Genomic DNA, 20,153 nt, shown 5'->3' on the forward strand with positions numbered 1-20,153 from the left:
GACACTAGTCTCGACTTTCAACAGAACACTCAACGTATCGAGTTTCGTACATTGAAACTCGAATACTTGAATTCAAGGAAGGACATATGAATGATACATGAAAGAAGAAGGGGTACAATATTCCAAAACTATACAGAATAATAACACCACAATGTATTATTATTATGTCTAATAAGACTGCAGCATGAAGCATCATATATATAAAAATAAAAACACTAAAACTGGGTAAGAAGAACCAAACAGAAGAGACTGCCTTTTACCTTATTTATTTTGCTTCATATCTCCCACTTCACACTAACTTATCTATGCTAGATGTCAAAGTCGATTTCGGAACAGCACCAATGATGGCATCTTTCTTCTCCCCATTCTTAAATATTATAACCGTTGGAATGCTCCTGATTCCATATCGAGTTGCAATCAAAGGGCTCTCGTCTGTGTTCACCTTGAAACACTTGAGTTTGCCTGCATACTGCCCAGCTAATTCATCAATCACAGGGTGGATCAACTTGCATGGTCCACACCATGGTGCCCAAAACTCAACTAGAACAGCCGTATCAGATCCAAGAACGAGTGATTCCCAATCTCCATCTGTCACACCAGGCACTGCACTAGGGCCAGTTCAAGCCAGGAGACAACAATTGAATTCAAAAACAACCATGTTAAAACCTAAAACATAATTATCGAAGCTCAAAACACTGATTATTGCAATCAATCAGTAGATCCATCCTATCCTATTATCAAATAAACATTGTTCAATACAATTTGGTCAGTGTGTATACTTTTCAATACATTGTCTTAACCTAACAAAATCATGATCCAATTTCTCATATATATGCGTCTTCAAATCAAACTGAACACATTTAACATTTCGGCTGTTTTCCTACTACTACTACTAAATGTCAATTACTGTTAATGAAAAAGGCATCATACAACTACATTCATCCATCGACCGTCAATATTGTGTGGCAATCGAATTAACATAAACCGTGTATCCAAGTCTAGTAGATGATAATCCAATATTGATAGGAAGAAAGACAAACCGATTGACCTATGACAGCTGTCTCTTGAGGAGTTTCGCAGACGATTGTTCCAGGTGTTCGTGTAACGGTTGTTCTAGCCAAGCATCGTGGATTACGAGAAATAGAATCGAACTGGATCTTCAATCCTTTGAAGTTAGGTAACTTGACCGATCTACGAACGCCGGAAGGAGATGAAGTTCCGATTGGAGTCAACGTAGCGGTTGGTATAGAGGAGGCGCGAGGGATGGCGAAGGTCTCGAGAGCACCGGCCATGGGAGATGTCGATTTGCGTCGAAAATGAGGAGAGAGAAAATGAGTGGTTGGGTAGGAAGGATGGATGAGGAATCTAATTTGGTGTTATCTGTAAACTGCCACTCTGGTATACTTCCCAGATCCAACGTGGCAGAAACGTGCTTGGGAAATGGGTTTGTTTTCATTATCCAATGGGTCTTATTTATATTACAAGGCCCATTTAGTTTCGTACTATAACTCTTTTATTATTAAGTTTATCAAACCGTTGACATGATTTTTCTTTTTGAGTCATATTATTAAGACAATGATCTGAAATCCAACTTAAAAACACACAAATTTCTATTGTAATAAATATTTAACTAACCATTTTATTTTAACAAAAAAAAGGAAAAGGGCCTTCCAAGAGAACACCTCTGTCAATTGCTACCCAATGAACTAGATCAATGACGGACGTGTCGTTTGTCGATGATGACAAATGGGGCAATATGGCCTGCCTGGGATAAACCCACTAAGCCTTTGAACTATGACAGCCTATTTAATAAAAACCTAAGATAGTTAGGAGGTGTTTGGTTCAAATAAATGAATCGAAATAAGAATGTGAGGATTCAGAATAGAAATGAGATTAATAGTCAACAAAATGACCCCGTAACTTCGGGAGAATGGGTACATCCTCCCTTATAATATTTTAATAAAAAATAGATGTGTGAAATAAGAATAAATATAATTGATAAAAGTATATAGTGTTTCTGTGTTTGGTTAAACCATGTTGTTATAATTATTATTACCATTAATAGTGTTTGGTTTTGGGGAGAAATCACTACCATTGATAATATTATTGGTAGTAATTAATAAATTTTATATTTAATTTTTATATATTTATAAATTTTATTAATTTTTTTATTCTTTTCCTTGTTATTACTCATTTAAAAAACATATAAATAAATCAATTAATTCAATATATATATATATATATATATATATATATATATATATATATATATATATATATATATATATATATATAAAGAGAAATAATTTGTCAATATAAAAAATATTGATAAATTTATATTTAATTTTATATTCTATTTAATTTAATATAGTTATAAACTTTTTAATTATTTTTATTCTTTTCCTATTATTATTCATTTAAAAAAATATATAAATAAATCAATTAATTTAATATATATTTATAAATAAATAAGAAAAAGAAGAAATAATTAGTCAAAATAGAAAAAATATTAATAAATTTTATATTTAATTTTTTATTCTCATTATATATATATTTATTAATTGTTTACATTTTTTTTTCAACCACGAGGGAATGATAGGGCAATTAGATTGAGTGGGGACTCACTCACTTTCAATCTTCCTCGAGTATCTCAAAACCCTTCCACATTATGTTTCAGTAGGATCGAAAATTTTCGAAAGAACCGAATCCGAACTTTGATCATTTTTTTTCATGCCCTCTCCATAAGGAGAGGAGGGGATAGGGTCTTTGATAAGGGGGTTCCCAAGTGATTCAAAAGGTGCACCGATTCTGAACATTTGGCGCTTAGAAATCGTATTTTAAAATTATATTAATATAAAATTATTAACCACAAACAATCTAATAGTCAATTGGTATGAAAGTCTAACTGCCAATATTAGGGTAAAAATTATAAATAAAAAAATGGTTATCATCTTTCTTGATTGATCTAGGGTTTCGCCGCCTCCATAGGAGCTTCAACTTAAAAAACAATCATTCAATCATACAAGAACAGGCCAGAAAGAAAGATCAAACAAATTCCAAAAGTCACCAAAAATCAAAACGGAGTAATTATTATCCCGATTAAATCGAGCAGAAACAACAATTTATAAAATAAAAATCAATTTCACTCAATCTTGCAACAACAGTTTATATAACTCCAAAAATTTCACCTAATCTTGCGGCCAACGCTCTTATCCTCATCGTCATCTTCATCCGAACAAGTAACGTCGACACCCTCATCGCAAGAATCATCAAAATCACCATCATCGAAATCATCCATATCTTCGTCAACATCTACATCCTCATCAGAGCTAGCTCGTCGAGCTTCAACACGAGACTGACCTAAGAAAGGCTTGCCGACGAGTAGTTGTTGAGCATTGAATGGAAAATTCATCAATTTCAGATCCTTGACCGATATAGAATCAATGCTTGGAGAGGCTTCTGGCAATAGATGGAAGACTTCGGAGTTTCGCAAGTTGATGTTACCAGAGACTACTAAGCGGCGAACGTAATTACCGTACAGCAATTTAAACGCAGACGCACCGCTTCTCATTGTAGCGTTTGATGTAGCCATTGTTGTAGTAATAGTAGCAGCGGCTGCGACGAGTAAAACGCAGGGTTCTGAGTTCTTGAGTTCTGATATATATAAAGGGAAGGGATTAGGGTTTAGGGCTGCAATTTCTAGAAACATCTATATTATAAATATAAAATTAAATAAAAATTATCTTAACAGTTTTCACTATTTGCTTGCAATTTAAAATAATCATATTTTTTTTATATAAATAAATTGTTTTTAATGGAGTACTTTAAGGAGTGACATTTTTTTAATAAAATTATATTTATATATAATATATAAGTTTATATACATTTCACTTATATATAATGATCCTTTAAAAAAAAGTTTTACAAATTGATTTCATAAAACCTTAAAAGAAATGTCTAATTTCTTAATATTTTTACATTACATTTTCTCTTTAGAAGCTTTGTTTAATCTTTCTATGTTCTAAATTAAATATATAAGATTTAGAAAAATAATTTGTTTAATAATCTCTTCAATATGATATATTTTATTGTACAACTCTCAAATATGTAATATTAAAGTCGGATATAAAATATATAAGAAATAATAAAGAGGGTAAATATTGAAAAAAATGTGTTGGGAATGATGTGTCACATTCTGATTAGATTAAAATTTTAAAAATTCTCTTTTATTAAACTTTTATTCTCACACATTTTTGTAAAAAAAAAATTAAAATTATGATATAAGAATATTTTTTTTTTCTTATAACATATCCAATTTTTGATATGTACAAGATGAGAGATAAAGCTTTATTAGAATATGATTAAGATAGGGAACCAAATTTAAATTTATGATAGATCCGCACCCAATATAATTAGCGAATGTTAAATCTAATGCGCACATAATCTAATGAGATCAATGTAACTTTTAAGATAGAAAAATAATTTGAAAAAAAACAATTTCACTAAATTGTCTATATACAACAAAAAATGGATGATATAATCATATAAATTCCTGGCTAAAATTGGAACACTATAGTCTTTTTCTAACCATGGTGTGTTACTTATCTCAAAAAATGATCCTACCTACTAACTAACTGTAAAAATAAAAAATTAAAAAAATCTTTCCTATCCGCAATAAAATAGAAAAAAAAAACATTGGCATTGCATTAAATTGAGTCCCTATTTCCAGTGACAACTTTCCTACGATGCTTTGAACCTGACCTTTTGCCCCTTCCTCGTCTAACTGGAGTCGTCTTCACAGGATTCTTTGTGGTCTTTCGGTTTGAAGCTGGTGGTGGATGCATTCTAAAAGTGGCAGGCGGCGGTGATGGAGGAGACAGTTGCTCCAAAAGATCCCTATGGTAACCCTTTATTGGAAAATTTCATTTAAATTTTCAATATCATTACTTAGTATTCCCTAAGCCATTAATGCAGAAACAAGTAATTAATTACCTGTATAACAAAATTCCTTCTTTCACAATCCATAAACATATTGATGTTCCAATTAACTTGTGCCATCATTTTGTCGCGCACTATGGAGAAGCTCAACTGATCCCTTGACGTAAAACGATCTACTTCATTGAACCAGAGACATGTGAACAGATTTGTTATGGGAATGTGTTCCCTTATAATCACGCAGCCTTCTGGAACATCTGCACGCCACAAAATTGTATTTTTATAGGATTTTTTTTTTTGTAATATCCAGATTTTACTATCATCAACTCACCACTAATTATAGGAAGCTTAGCCTCCGAATAAGGTGTCAAACCTTCCTTCTTATAAAACTCAACCTGGTAATCTATGGAGAAATTATCATACTTTCTTGCAGCTTTATTAGCTTCAGCTTCTTGGAACACATCAAATCGTTTATAATGCTTTGAAATAGCAAATGTAGCATTTTGACGCCACAAGAACCTGATTGATCAAGAATGTTTTGAGCAAAAGAAATATACAAAACACAAAAAGTTGATATGGGTCCTAATTTGTTTTTTTTAGATTAGGTACCTTTCCAAAAGTTGATATGGGTCCACAATAAGCCGAAGCTTTGCATCTATCCATACAGAATATCTTATATTAGGAAAAAGTCTATGTAGCAGCAATTTCGGGACCTGCAACAACACCAAAATAGATCAGAGGACATTCTAAGTAAACATAGACTTAGGTGACTTAAGTTCATATGCATCAAGCATTCTTCAGTAGCACCAGAGATCCAGCCAGAAAAAAAGGACAATCTCATCCCATTTGTTTACAATAAATTTGATAAAGTTGCCTGAAACAGTTAGAAGCGCAGGAATCATCACCTTTCCATTTCGCCTTGCATCGGCATAGGGAATGTTATGAACAACTATAATTCTCCATAAACCAACTCTCATTTTACTGTCCAAAATACTAGAGTTTTTCATATATTCTTCTGTTGTCTCATCTATAAACATGTAAAAGGGTGTATTTTTCCTTGAATATTCACCAATGTTCTTAGGTTGCTGGATTATATCATAGTTTCCTGCATTGATCAGCATTTTTATGAGATATATTCAGAACATAACTCAAAAAGGGTCAGCATGGCAAATGTAACATTCAGAACAAAAAAATGAAAAGAAAAAACAAGTATTTTGAGATGAAGTCTGGAAGATGTAAAATACAACATACCAAAAATGGCCGAAGCAACAATAACCTCATGAAACTTCTGTAACTCTCTAATATCATTTTCATTGATATCAAAACCAGTATGTGAACCAGGTCTACATCCTTTCATAAATCTGAAAGAGAGAAATATACACCAGCCACAAGTTCAAATAAAATATTGTGCTAGTTAGAAGAGAGTTTTCAGTTATCAATCAGACATTCATACCCACAATGCACAGTCATGGACTCCTTTATGTTGAAGGAATCATTCCTCTGCTTTAAAGAAGGATATCCACCAAAGTTCAATCTTCCATGCAGTGCTTCATTAATTGAATGGTCTTGGTGAAAGTAAGTTAAGTGTTTTAGCACAGGTGATACTGATGGAGACCTAGGCATTATGGCCATAGCCTGCTCCACAGGTACATAACATACCGGACATGCTACAAACAATAAATGATAAAGAAACAAAGTTGATAAAATTGTTGAGAGGAAGAAAAACAAAACAAAAAACTTACGTCGTGGTCCAATTCGCCTTCTTCTATCACCGGGAGGAGGGGGAGGAGGAAAGACGAAATGTTGACATGGATTTTCCAGATTAGGAAGCGAATCAGCAGCCTTTACTACAAGGGCAGAAGACTGAATGTTTTCTTCTTCACACATGATAACAGAAGTTGTTATCTTTGAAGAATCAAAATTGTGAATTGACAGGTCAAAGTAGGAACCACCACTTTCTGATGCACCTTTAGACATTAAAATAGTTTGATATTATGAACTATAAACAGTGAATTAGAGCACAAAATGAGGGATTTACATGGGAGGAGAATGAACAAACCTCTATAGAAAACAGTAAAGAAACCTGTCAACGAAGCATAAGTAGCAATTAGAAATAATATTAACATTCCACTTTCCTTTCGTCCTCTGAAACGGAGAATATGGGTAAGCCGCTTTTCCTTCTCTTTTGATGATACCCTTTTGATCATGTAACCATTGTTAGCCTGCAGCCCGCCATTACCAGCTGCTGCAGGTTGTAACGATCCAAAAGTACTTAGGCCTGTACGTAGACCATTCAATGACATCCCAATCATTATATCTCCAGAATCATTATATTTCCTTCCTCAATCAATCCAATTCCCCCTCCATTCAACGATGAGCTGATGTGTTTCTGTTCAAAATCAAGATACAGAAAATCCCCAACTCAACTCAAAATAAAGTAAGTAAAACTGCAGAATCTCTAACAATGAACAAGTATAATCGAAAAATGAAGATAACCCAGATAATGAACTGATGATTATAATAGAATAGAATAGAATTGTAATGCCGAAGAAAGATAAAAGGGAGAGATTTACTTGGTCGTCTGCAAGAGCTACCCTTCACTTGAAAAAGGGAAGTGTCGATAAATCTTATGGGTTTCCTTGCAAATCTAGGGCTTTAGGATTTGGGATGTTCTTCTCTATCTGTGCCGCCAAAATGGTACAAGGAATGTTGGCTACTAAACGCGTGGAAATTGACTGCTTACGTCACTTTCACGGCTTCTTTTTCTGCATTTTTATTGGAGACCGTTCATCATATATTATTGGTTCTACAAAAAATTGTTTCAAAAGTCTTTATATTTTATATGATTTTTATGTTCATTTTTTATAATAATATATAAAATCATAATTTTAAATAATTATTGTTTTCTTTTAAATATTCCTTAAGATGATTGTTAAAAAGATTCCTAAACAGAATGAAATATGAATGTAAATTGTTGACTTGATTCCATATACCAATTCTATATGATGTGAAAAAGATTATTCAAACATTATAAAAATATATATTTTCTAATAGCATAGTTTAAATCATTAACTAATATATATATATATATATATATATATATATATATATATATATATATATATATATATATATTTAAAAATATATACATTAAAATTGATGGAATCCAACAACTCATAGTTTATTCCCAAAAGCTCTTGAACTTTTAGTAAAAAAACAAAGTTATTGATACAAGGCCACAAAAGGTGTATTAAAATATCAATTGTGACAAAGTTAATTATTATGTAAGTTCTGAATACTAAAAATTTGTTTGATATAAGTTATTTAAATAATCATAATATAAAATTATTATATTATTTTTTTCTTTATTATTACCTAACTCAATTCATTACCTAAAATACTAAAATACTCTCTATTTTTATTTTTAATTTTATAATTATATATCTATACTATTTAAAAAAAAATTTATCAAAAAATCAGTATAAAAAAATCAATACCTTCTTAAAATCATCACTAATCATTCTTTTCTAAATAATTTGGGAATCCAATCTAGACCTAAATACTTAATATTATAAAGTACTATATCATTTATCATATCAACTTATATCTTTTCAAAATCACCACCAATAATTATTTTAAATAACATGTTATAGGGGCCGAATCTGTTGTTCCACAAACTACGCTATCATTCAAAATGGGCTCAAATTTGTTGTTCCAAATGATATGTTTCATTATGTACAACATTCACAAAAATTAATTATTTTAAAAAATAAGTCAAAAGTAATGAAAAGAGAGAAGGAAAAATTCATCGTAATCATAGTCGACCTCTCTTTTGCTCTCACTTCAACAAATCAACAACCAATCTCAGTTGATTACACATCTCTTATTCATCGTCAAAACCAAACCACTAACCCCCAACTGACCTTCATCTTGTGATTCACACTTTTTCATCTATCTTTATCCTCTCATATGCCTTTTTATCCCCTTAGCAAACCACTTACTTGTCATAATCTTGTTACTCACATTTTTTCATATACCTTTTTATCCCTTGATAAACCACTCACTAATCTTAGTCGACCTCTTTTTTACTTTCCACTTCAACAAATCAACAGCCATCTCAATTAATCATAGACCTCTTGTCCAACGTCAAACCAACTATTAACCCCCAATTGACCATTATCTTGTGACTCATACTTTTTTATATGCCTCTTTATCTCATTGGCCGATAAACCACCACCCGACCTCCATCTCGTGACCTCACACTTTCAAATGCTCGACAAACCAATCACTAAATCCGACCTCACACTCAACAAACCACCACTAACCCCCAATTGACCTCCATCTTGTGACTCATATTTTTTCATATGCTTCTTTATCCCCTCGACCGACAAATCACCCACCACATGACCTCCATCTCGTGACCTCACATTTAAAAAAAAATCATATGTCTCTTTATCCCCTTAGTCGATAAACCACCCACCACCCGACCTCCATCTCGTGAACTCACACTTTCAAATATTCGCCAAACCAACCACTAATTCTGACCCCACACTCGACAAACCATCCACTAACTCTCAATTGACCATTATCTTGTGACTCATACTTTTTCATATACTTCTTTATCCCATCGGCTGACAAACCACCCACCACCCGACCTCCATCTCGTGACTTCACACTTTTAAATGTTTTTTCATATGTCTCTTTATCCCATCGACCGACAAACCACCCACCACCCGACCTCCATCTCGTGACCTCACACTTTCAAATGTTTTTTCATATGCCTCTTTATCCCATCGGCCGACAAATCACCCACCACCCGACCTCCTTCTCGTGACCTCACACTTTCAAATGCTCGCCAAACCAACCACTAATTCTGACCTCACACTCGACAAACCACTCATTGACACCCAATTGACCCTCTCATCTTAAGACTTATACTTTTCATATGATTTTTTATCCCTTCGGCCAACAAACCATCCACCACCCGACCTCCATCTCGTGACCTCACACTTTTAAATAATCTCTAAACAAACCACTAATTCTGACCTCACACTCGACAAACCACCCACCACCCAATCTCCATCTCGTGACCTCACACTTTCAAATGCCCGCCAAACCAACCAGTAATTTTGACCTCACACTTCCAGATCCTTTATTTAAAAGTTGTGCAACTATATATTATAGTCAAGAATGCATTTTTAAAAATTTAAATTTGAATGTTTTATAAACCCTAATTTTAAGCATGAAATGTGAATATTTTAAATGTTAGACTATTGGAGATTATTAAAATAATTTTATTATTTTGTGTACGTAAATATATTCTGTATTTAATATTATTATCAATTACTTAATTTTTATATTAATTAATAGTTTTTTTTATATTAATTAATAAATTATTTATATTAAAAAGAAAATATTATATATATATATATAAATGAATAATAAAAGATAAAATGTATTTATATAAAATTAATGATGAAAAATAGTATATAATATATATATATGGTAAGGGAAACAAATTTAATTAAGAAATAGAGAAATAAAAAAAATATTTATTGACATGAATGATTCTAGTCAGTTTAAATTTTAAACACCATTATATATAACCCAATTGGAAATATAAATTTTGTAATGAAAATTTAATAAATGAATATTCATTTGAGATCATGCCAATCAATAATTATTTTTTTTCAGATCCCTATCCAAGAACAATCTTACAACAACTATATTAAGGATTCATCAACCAATTCACTTGTCAAAATGAAATTGCAATATATAACAAGAGTTTATACTAAAACGAACCACTAAACAAAATGTTAATAATTTGTCTATTCTCAGTAATTAAACTCATAAACCCTAGGCAAAATGATTGAGGATGATTGCAATTAAACTCAACAAATAACTTAACTACTACTACCTACATTGGTTTTGTGCAAATTTGGGCGACAAAATCAACCTATTAATCAATCGACGAAGCTTAGAAGCTCCTTTACCCGGTTTAACCTCTATACTCGTCCCTACTACCACTCTCGAGCATTTCGGTTTCCCAGCACACCAAGCACCAGGTGTGAAACTTCCATTTCTCCTTTTAAGCAATTCCTTATCAATCTTATCCAATATTGGAGTATCCTGTTTAAATTTTCGCGCAAATGCAGCCCCACTTGATAAAATCCAGTCTGTGTCATTCAATGAAAGTACACGAGGATGTTGTGTAGGAGGATTGTCCCAAGTAATGAAGTGCATATCGTGGTTAACCACCGTGTGAGCAAACTCAGGCGCGTTACATATAACTGTCTGAAAGTATCCCTCAGGAGACGACAAAAAATTCGTGTAGTACATGAGTAGTGTTCTAGGAAGATTGTCCCAACCCCATATCAAATATTCGACAAACGCCCGCGATAGGATCATCCAAGCCGAACCTGTAAACAGTTTGAAAGCAGTTGGTAATGTTCTTTTAGGATTCACCCAAAATATATCTTGTTTTTTCGTGTCGTATAGCCCCGGATCAACTATCAATGGCTTGCCTCTGTAATCCCTGCAAGAGATACATTGTAAATTATTAATCAATCATGCTTTGGAAAAAGATAGAAGGGATTCTAACAACACTCACGCTTTCCATCCAAGATCGCTTGTATATTCGATGAAATTCAGGTCTCGACTTAAGTTGGAGAAAGTGTAAATAAGATCTGAAGACAACAAAAACAAAAACAAGAACAATAACAACAAACTGAATTAGACTAAATGAAGAAGAACATAAGATGGTAAGAAACAGAGAGAAACAGAGGCATGCCGTCTTGTGTGACTAAGGGATAATCCGAAGCACTTAGGTTGATGAACCAATCCCAATCTTTACTTCTCTTTAGAAGAATGGCACAAGCATGAAGAGTATTAGCAACCATAGTAGGTCCTCTATAAGTAACCATGTTGGCTTTTGAATTCATGTAAACGTTTCCAACTTTCGCAAAAACCGGATCTTTCTCAACTCTGGATTCAAGTTCAATTCTTTCATCAACAGTTGATTCAAGGTCCAAATGAACGACATAGTAATTGTTAGGATGATAAAGAGCTCTAAGAGTTCTCCATAGCTTTTCCAAATCACCCTTTGAACCGGAAACCAGGTAAGCAAAACGGGGAAGGGGAGGAGCTGCAGGAGGAGGCGGTGGAGGTGGAGGAGAAGGAGGAGGAAGAGGGGGGAGTTTGTCTTGTTCTTCTAAAACAGAAATATGAGATGGAAAAATAGAGATGATTGAATTAATGGTTCTCATGGAAGAAACAAGACCCATGTTGAATGAGGTTACAACGAGGAAAATGCACATTAGAGATGTTATGACAAGGGGAAATACCCATTTCTTTTCTACTGTCACAGATGACCCCATTGTTGTTGTATAATACTCTTGAGAAATGTTTCCTTTTTTTCTCTTCACATTTCAATCTCTCCAAGAAGAAGAGGGTAGATTCAGCTGGAGACAAAAACAAGAGAATAATGAGTAACTGAACATCAAAAGGATCGAAAACAGGGAGATGTTTTTTATGTAAGGATTAAACATAAAACAAAGAGGATAAGACAAATTCAAACCCATACCATGGAATTGGGGAAGATGTTGTTGTTGATAGTGTTGGGCGCAGAAAGAGGAGTGAGAAAGCAGAGAGACTCGTATAGAAAATGAAGAGAGAAACAAAAGACTTAAGTTTTTTAGGTTTGGCAAAAATGGGAAATGCAGATTATGCGAGACTTTCTCTCATGGGAATTTGGGGCCGTTGCTGTTTTTGTGGAACTCATAATCATACAATCAAGAGATTTGTTGCTCTCTTTGATCCACTTTTCTCTCTTTTCACATATTTTCTCTCTATATTTGAAACTTAAACCGTTCTTTATTTATTTTTATTCCATTTTAATAACCTCCAAATATGATTTTATTTTATTTTATTCAATTTCATCTTAATTACCGTTTATTGATTTGTGTGATTTTTTGGGTTGAGATTAGTTTTTAAGATGTTTTAAGTAAAAATTGACTTTACAATTCTTATTATTTGTGCAACCTTAATTTTGAGTTAATTATCTATTTTTTCTAACTTGAGATTCATTAATCATTATCTTGTTAATAGTTTTAAATTCGGATAACTTATCATTTATATAATATTTATAAATAAATAAAAAAATTTATATCATTACTTTAACTATTAAATAAGATTGTAAATTAGTCAAATCAAGCTCAAACCGGTTTAAGTTTGACTCGATTAAGTATTTTTTAGTTCAACTCTAACTCGAGCTCGAATGAGTTTATAAATTTGAGATCAAGCTCGACTCGACTATTTTTTTACAAGTTCGACTCGACTCGAAAACTTAATAAAATTAATTTTCAAATATTTGTGTAGAAAAAATATTTATTTTCAATTTTATGTTTTAATATTAAAAAATATATATTATTAAAAGACAAGTTTTCGAGTAAGTATTTTACATGAGCTCAAGTTCGACTAAAATATTAAACGAGTCGACTCGAGCTCGACTCGAACTTGGTTAAAGTCCAACTTAAATCGAGCTTTAACCAAGCGGTTCGTGAGCATATTTGCAGCCCTTCGACAACAAAATTTAAAAAAATTGATAGTCAAAATCCTCCTTTCATATAACTTGCCAAATTATTAAATTTGAAAAAATAGTTCTGAAATCTCAGTTAACAATTTTAATCAAAATTTATAGTATAAAGAAAGTTAGTATTTAAATAAATTTTACAAATACAATTCACTTTGTAGGTTTTTGTTTAATATAAAAATATTTGTTTAAAATTATTATTATATTAATATTAATTAATTTAATTTTGTTTAAATATTTTAAAAAAAATCTGATATAAATGACTGAATCAAACCAATAATAGATATAGATAATGAAAATAGAAGTTTGAGATCTTGAAATAAATAAATAAAATATACATAAATAAAATATCAATTTCAAATCACATAGGAAAAAAAAGACTTAATTAGGAGTTATATACTTGATTTTATTTTAAATATGATTTATTATAAAAGAAATAGTTTTACTGACCTAAATTGGTTTCGATGAACCCACCCACACAACTGTAAACCAATCCAAATTGCGTTCTTCAGTCCACCACACAGAGAGTGAGGTTTGATTTCTTCAGTTACCAATCGATCGGCACCATGTGCGCTGGACGCACGTCTGCAATGGCCGTCGCCGGCAACTACTTGGGGTCGTCATCGATCCTTCAAAGATCACTTTTTCAGGCGTTTCTTCCTCCCTCTCCTTCTTCTTCATTTCGTGCCATCTGCTTCAATAAATTCACTCGCTTTCTTCCACTCGCTTCTCCTTCCGCTTCCCGACCAGGTACTGCGAATTTCTTGTAGATTTTTACTCTAGGCAGTTCTTGAGGGATGAAAGTTATTGCTTTTATGGAACTGCTGTTCAGATTTTTAAAATAGCAAGCTGTATTCGAGACGTTTGTTCATACTTATTTGGTGTTGCAGCTGGCTTGTGTCAACTAGCGCACGCTTTAAAGGGTGATATTGGTGGGTTGGTTAAAATGAGTGGGGAGAAGAATGCCAGTGAAGAAGTGAAGCACGTCCTTGAAATGGTTGAGATTTCTTCTTATTACACATGAACGATCAAACTTTACAAAAGAAACCTCATTTCTCTTTATCTTTCTTCAGGCTAGAAGGGCTTCATCTAGGAGGGAGATTCTTACATCTGATTTTCTCACGCCACCTGTTCTTAAAGACTCTGTTTTGATGTTGGAGAAGTTAGTAGACGTCAAAACAGTTGCACAAGGAGGATACCCTCAGGTTAGATTACACAGTTTCTTATGTTTCAGTTGGACAGTGAACAATTTATTATTCATCCAACGTTGATTCATCGTGTAGCTTTCAACATCATAGGCAGAGCGCTGTCGGCTTTCAGTTGGGCATCCTGAAGTTTTGACTTCTGAGCCTGATATTGTTGCAGCTGTGAGGTGGGTTTTGCATTATACCTATAGTTTCTTAGAGAGTGTTAAAGGGATTGATTTGGGGAATAATTTTGTTATGTGATTACACTTACCAGTATTTCAGGAAATTTCGGGTTTCAACCATGTTCTCATGGCGACTTCCTCGGTTCAATTCTTGGTACAGGGATTGCAAGGGAGAAGTTGGGTGATATACTCTTGCAGGTACCATCTCAAATTTGTTTCTTGTTTCACCATGATCTGGCTTCAATATCTTGTCAAATAGCATGAAAATACACATTCCATTGAGATCTTGTGAATGCATTTCGTATTGACTTCGATAAAAAAATTTACTTTGAAAAGAATGATAGACGTTCTTTTGCTGCTGCTCTCCAGGGAGAAAAAGGTGCCCAATTTCTTATTGTTCCAGAACTTGTGGAGTTCATCTTGACAGCTTTAGGCAAGGTAGCAATGATTCTTCTTATAGGTTTTACTTCTGTTAGTACTTTCATATTCACTTATTTCTTTCGGCAGGTCGGTAATGTTTCAGTTACATGTAAAAAGATACCATTGCTCGCCTTGGAATATGAACCGCCCAAGTACTGAATCTGTCATTATTTTCTTTAGATCATGTCCTGATTACAATATTATCAAAAAAAATTATTCTTTCGTCAATCTACTCCCTTCAGGACCAAAATTTTCAAAACCATAGAAGCATCACTGAGGGTTGATGCTGTAGCTAGCGCTGGATACAAAATATCTCGCACCAAGCTAGGCGATTTAATAAGGTAATAATTCTCTTTGTTTGAAATGAATTTCAAATTAGTTGGTTTTTGAATTTTAGATATTCATAGACGTATTTAGTATGCTTTGTTCATAACGGGACGGTATTGTTCATATTATTAGTAATGGAGATGTTCGAATAAATTGGGGAACAGTGAGTAAGAGCAATACACTGGTTAAGAGTGGAGATATGATCTCAATGAGTGGGGAAGGAAGGCTGAAGGTGATGTAGATTCTTTGTATATTATAGTGTTGTTCAGACTTTGTTGTAGAATCTTATATTTTATTATTTCAGATTGGAGAAATCAACCCTACGAAGAAGGGGAAATTTTCAGTTGAGCTGATCAGATATCTATAGCAATCTGAGTATGTATCTGAATCATTCCCTTCCCCTGTTTTGTATTTGACAAGCCAAAAGAAACCCTAATTTCATCACTGTCATAGTTTTTGTTATCAAACACATGATCCCAGTTTGTAACAAAACATCTCGGGCCCAAGAGTATTGTGTATATCTAGGAGACAATCTCATCTTTAGAACTCCTATAAACGTCATGCAATATGGGGTTAAAACTCAAATGCAAGGTTTTGAGTCTTGATAGGAAAGTCTGATGTTTATTTCAAAGCTAATGATTTCCTTGCATCATTGTAATTATGTGTATGAATACAACCCATTTGTAAACAATAGGATATTCCATTTGAACTCATCATGCAAGAAAAGGGCTCTCATTTTGTCCACGACTTTTTGGTAGCTCCACCCGCCTCCATTTTCCCTTGCATGTAAGCAGCAGTAGAGCCGCTGTCTGACAGCCTAGACCGCATATTAAGCCCAACCATAGCCCCTGGTTTGTCCAAAACCAAAAACAAAGTCATGAAAAACAATAATACTATACACAAAATTGATGATGATGGATGAGGTACACGACCTTTGCGAATAGTTTAGCCTTGAAAGCGAGAAGGATGGCTATTGGCATGCCAACGAAATAAAAAGTTGCCAAATTGACCAAAACAGCCGAATGCTGCCACCCACATCCTCTTGCCACCCCTATACATATTCATATTTCATTAATCAGAAGTCGAAACAGAGTTAAAGTAGTAGAGCTGTGTACCTGATAAAACACCCTGAATTGAGTCAAGTAAAATGGAAGTTAAAAGGAAAGGTATCATTGTAGCAAAGTTCCATATGACTGTTGAACTGTCACTAAATAAGCCTGCCCACAAATCATGCCCAAATCCTAAACCAAGATTTACAACCAAAGCCAGAATCAAAGAAAGCTTTAGAGTGACACCCATGGCGTGCCTGGCTCCATCTGGGTTACCCGCTCCCAATTCATTCGAAACCCTCGTACTCGCAGCAGCACTTAAACCGTAAGTTGTCATGTACGCAATAGCTTCTGTATTCACACTGAAATGCTTTGTTAGTATCGTTTAAAGATCAGAATGAAAGAAGCAAATATTAATAAACTAACCACATTCCAATCAAGGATGTTGTGATTTCAGAATTACGCATCAATCCAGCCAAAAGCACCAGCAACTCAAAAGCCCAATATTCCAAGCTGGATAAATATCATTTAGAGATTAGATACAACATGGGCGTGTAGTGTACATACATGATACATTATACATTAATACGTACCACACCATTGCAGCAGAGGGCAAAGCGAGCTTAAGATTAGATACAACATGGCCAAACGATTGCAATGAAAACCCATTCCAAGTCTTGACGAATCGTTTCGAGCAGAGGACGTATGAACCTAGCATGAAAAGTGCTATCCACATTGAAATGGATGCTGCCAGCGCCGCCCCCTGGAAACCCATTGGAGTACAATGAACAAGAAAATAGGCAATTCCAATATGGGCCAGTAATGGTAGGACTGAAAAGAGAACAAGAGGGAAGACAACACTCTGAGTTTGAAGAAATCTGAGAATGTTTTGAAGGAATCCGTAAGCGAAAAGACCAGGCGTCAAGAATGAGATGAACAGAGCAGCCTGTTTGGAGAGATTCGGGTCTTGGCCAAGGAAGATTAGGATGGGTTGGGTATAGAACCAGAGAATGGTAACAAGGGAGGAGAAGAAGAAGGATATGAGAAATGAGGCTTGTAGATATATGCCCATCATGTTGTATAACTTGGCGCCATATCCTTGTCCACATAATGTCTCCAATGCTCCACTTAAACCAACCTTCAATTGCCAAAATTGACCATTTTTCTTTTACCCTCATCATATCTATATCATATCAAACAAAGACTGAATTATATAGAGAAAATGGAAAGAAAGAGAGAAACCATGAAGGCGAAGCCGGTGACGGTTGCCCAAGAGTTGGCGAGATTGGCGGCGGCGAGTTGTAGTTCTCCGAGGTGACCGGCGAACATGACAGAGACAAGAGGGATCAAATAGTAGGAGAGATTGGTGATAATCATGGGCAAGGCAAACAAGAGTTGTCTCTTTGCTTCCTCTGTGTCTAGAAGCTTCTCGATCCATTTCTGGTTCTGATCATGATGAAGTGGTTCTTGATCTTCCTCAAGCAGAGGATTATCAGCTGCATGATCATGAACAAGCCCACCCATCTCTTCTTCTTCTCTAGATCTCTGTAATCTGTAATGGGGAGACGTGTATTAATTAGATTACATATATTATGGGTCGACAATCAATAGTAAAAAAATAATATAAAAGATTTGAAATTTTGGAACATTAAATGCTCATTACCTAATATTTAAATTAAATTGATGGAACGACTTTCATGCGAATCGTGACTTTATTTGTATATTTTTGACTCAGTTCAACTTCATTATTTTTTTAAAGTTATCAATATATTAACAACAGATTATCTTAAAATGTTACAGATATTATATATAACCATGATTTTTATTTTAACTTAAAATGTTGTAAGTATTTATTATTTAATTTTTTAAAGTTTTTTTTTTTTTTGTCTAAATTAGTTTGCTTATATATTCATCATTGCATCGTGCACGTAAAAACAATACTACAAAGTAGATCCTTATATTGTGACTAGTTTGATTCAACTTTATAATAAAACATAGCTTCCCTTGATACATCAATTTTTAAAAAATTAGCAATTTAAATAAATCAAATATATCTTAAAGGGTTAAATGAAAATTTTGAATCAAATTAGTGTTGGCATTCATATTAATGGTAGAGCCAGGGGCCCAGGGCAATGGCTCCTTACCACACAAGGCCCACTTAACTAGTAAAAGTTTAGGCAATATCAGTTGTACTAGGCTTTTTCAATATATAAAAAATAAACATTGTGGGTCTTATCAATTTTATGACAATTTTGTAAAGAGTTTTCGTAACTAAGAAAGTTAAAATCTCGAGTTATTTTTAAATCTTACGATTTTACGATTTTAAAAGAGGTTAGTGAGTCTTAAATAGGTAAACTCTCACAATTTTAAATTTACGATAATTCGATTTTACGATTTTATATTTTAAAAATAATTTTATATTTAAAAATAAAATAATAATTTATTTAAATTAATTAATTAATATAATGAATTTTGTAACTATAATTTTTTTATAATATTATTTTATTATTATTATTTTTTAATTAATTTTATATTTAAATATATAATTTTTTTAAATTGGCTAAGTATAAAATATTTAATTATATATATAAATAATAATAATATATAACTATTATTTTTTTTTAAAATTAATCCCATACAATGCAAATAAATTCTAAATTTTACGAGCTTACAAATAGTCAAAGATTTTACGTAAACTCTCGATTTTGATAGCCTTTTCATAACTATTTAGTTTTTTCGTTTTCTTATCACATATTGTTACAATCTTTGGATTTCGAAATATACAAGATTGTTGTTTCTCTTTTCTTAAAATTTTATTGACGAGAAATATGTTCATTTCTTTAACACCTATATTTTATTCAGTTGTTTTATTTTGTTGACGTTATTTTACAATATATTTTTTTTATTGTAACTCCTTATTTGAATTATTGATAAATAATTAAAAAAAAAGAGTATTACTGAATTTCATGTAGATAAATTTCTGGAAATTCCCTCAAAGAGCATGCATATAGTTGAAATACAAAATAAACATAGTGGGACTCATGGATATGATGGGCTTTAAAGTTGAAGTGTGTTTTGTAATTTGACATATATATATATATATATATATATATATATATATATATATATATATATATATATATATATATATATATATATATATATATATATATATATATATATATATATATATATATATATATATATATATATAAATTACTCTAAATCGTTACCCTAAAAAAATGAGAATTTTAGATATTATTTTTTATTATTTATAAATTAATTGTCCATATATATAATTTTTATTTAATTTAATGAGAATTGATTATTTTTTTATCAATTTCTTTTTAAAAATTTATTTAAAATTCGCATAGTTCAATATATATATATATATATATATATATATATATATATATATATATATATATATATATATATATAATTAAGTATAAAATTAATTAAA

The 20,153-nt window shown here is 32.5% G+C and overlaps 5 protein-coding genes across 5 annotated transcripts; 1 reads left to right on the plus strand and 4 right to left on the minus strand.

The window, feature by feature from the left end:
- Positions 1–129: 129 nt before the first annotated feature.
- LOC124928122 (thioredoxin M4, chloroplastic) lies at positions 130–1,368 on the minus strand. Its single transcript, XM_047468651.1, has 2 exons — positions 1,049–1,368; positions 130–603 (listed from the first exon to the last, which is right to left on the minus strand). Exons 1-2 carry the CDS (start codon positions 1,290–1,292, stop codon positions 290–292), a joined length of 558 nt encoding a protein of 185 aa, XP_047324607.1. The 5' UTR covers positions 1,293–1,368; the 3' UTR covers positions 130–289.
- Positions 1,369–4,540: 3,172 nt separating this feature from the next.
- LOC124927005 (probable hexosyltransferase MUCI70) lies at positions 4,541–7,618 on the minus strand. The gene is made up of 10 exons (XM_047467340.1): positions 7,509–7,618; positions 6,995–7,324; positions 6,678–6,902; positions 6,389–6,602; positions 6,187–6,296; positions 5,841–6,040; positions 5,545–5,648; positions 5,267–5,454; positions 4,993–5,192; positions 4,541–4,907 (listed from the first exon to the last, which is right to left on the minus strand). Exons 2-10 carry the CDS (start codon positions 7,245–7,247, stop codon positions 4,707–4,709), a joined length of 1,695 nt encoding a protein of 564 aa, XP_047323296.1. The 5' UTR covers positions 7,248–7,324; positions 7,509–7,618; the 3' UTR covers positions 4,541–4,706.
- Positions 7,619–10,705: 3,087 nt separating this feature from the next.
- Positions 10,706–12,386, minus strand: LOC124925547 (beta-glucuronosyltransferase GlcAT14B-like). The gene is made up of 3 exons (XM_047465582.1): positions 11,726–12,386; positions 11,546–11,621; positions 10,706–11,470 (listed from the first exon to the last, which is right to left on the minus strand). Exons 1-3 carry the CDS (start codon positions 12,309–12,311, stop codon positions 10,849–10,851), a joined length of 1,284 nt encoding a protein of 427 aa, XP_047321538.1. The 5' UTR covers positions 12,312–12,386; the 3' UTR covers positions 10,706–10,848.
- A 1,585-nt stretch (positions 12,387–13,971) lies between these two features.
- On the plus strand, positions 13,972–16,191 carry LOC124925548 (putative RNA-binding protein YlmH). The gene is made up of 10 exons (XM_047465583.1): positions 13,972–14,275; positions 14,416–14,522; positions 14,599–14,730; positions 14,824–14,897; positions 14,987–15,092; positions 15,264–15,332; positions 15,402–15,466; positions 15,557–15,655; positions 15,774–15,873; positions 15,946–16,191. The coding sequence occupies exons 1-10, from the start codon at positions 14,092–14,094 to the stop codon at positions 16,006–16,008; spliced, it is 999 nt and encodes a 332-aa protein (XP_047321539.1). The 5' UTR covers positions 13,972–14,091; the 3' UTR covers positions 16,009–16,191.
- Positions 16,192–16,199: 8 nt separating this feature from the next.
- Positions 16,200–18,247, minus strand: LOC124925546 (protein DETOXIFICATION 18-like). The gene is made up of 6 exons (XM_047465580.1): positions 17,933–18,247; positions 17,284–17,828; positions 17,117–17,203; positions 16,757–17,052; positions 16,574–16,692; positions 16,200–16,489 (listed from the first exon to the last, which is right to left on the minus strand). The coding sequence occupies exons 1-6, from the start codon at positions 18,212–18,214 to the stop codon at positions 16,355–16,357; spliced, it is 1,464 nt and encodes a 487-aa protein (XP_047321536.1). The 5' UTR covers positions 18,215–18,247; the 3' UTR covers positions 16,200–16,354.
- Between the last annotated feature and the right edge of the window lie 1,906 nt (positions 18,248–20,153).

Source organism: Impatiens glandulifera, chromosome 2 (assembly GCF_907164915.1).
Source record: "Impatiens glandulifera chromosome 2, dImpGla2.1, whole genome shotgun sequence".
Taxonomy (NCBI): domain Eukaryota; kingdom Viridiplantae; phylum Streptophyta; class Magnoliopsida; order Ericales; family Balsaminaceae; genus Impatiens; species Impatiens glandulifera.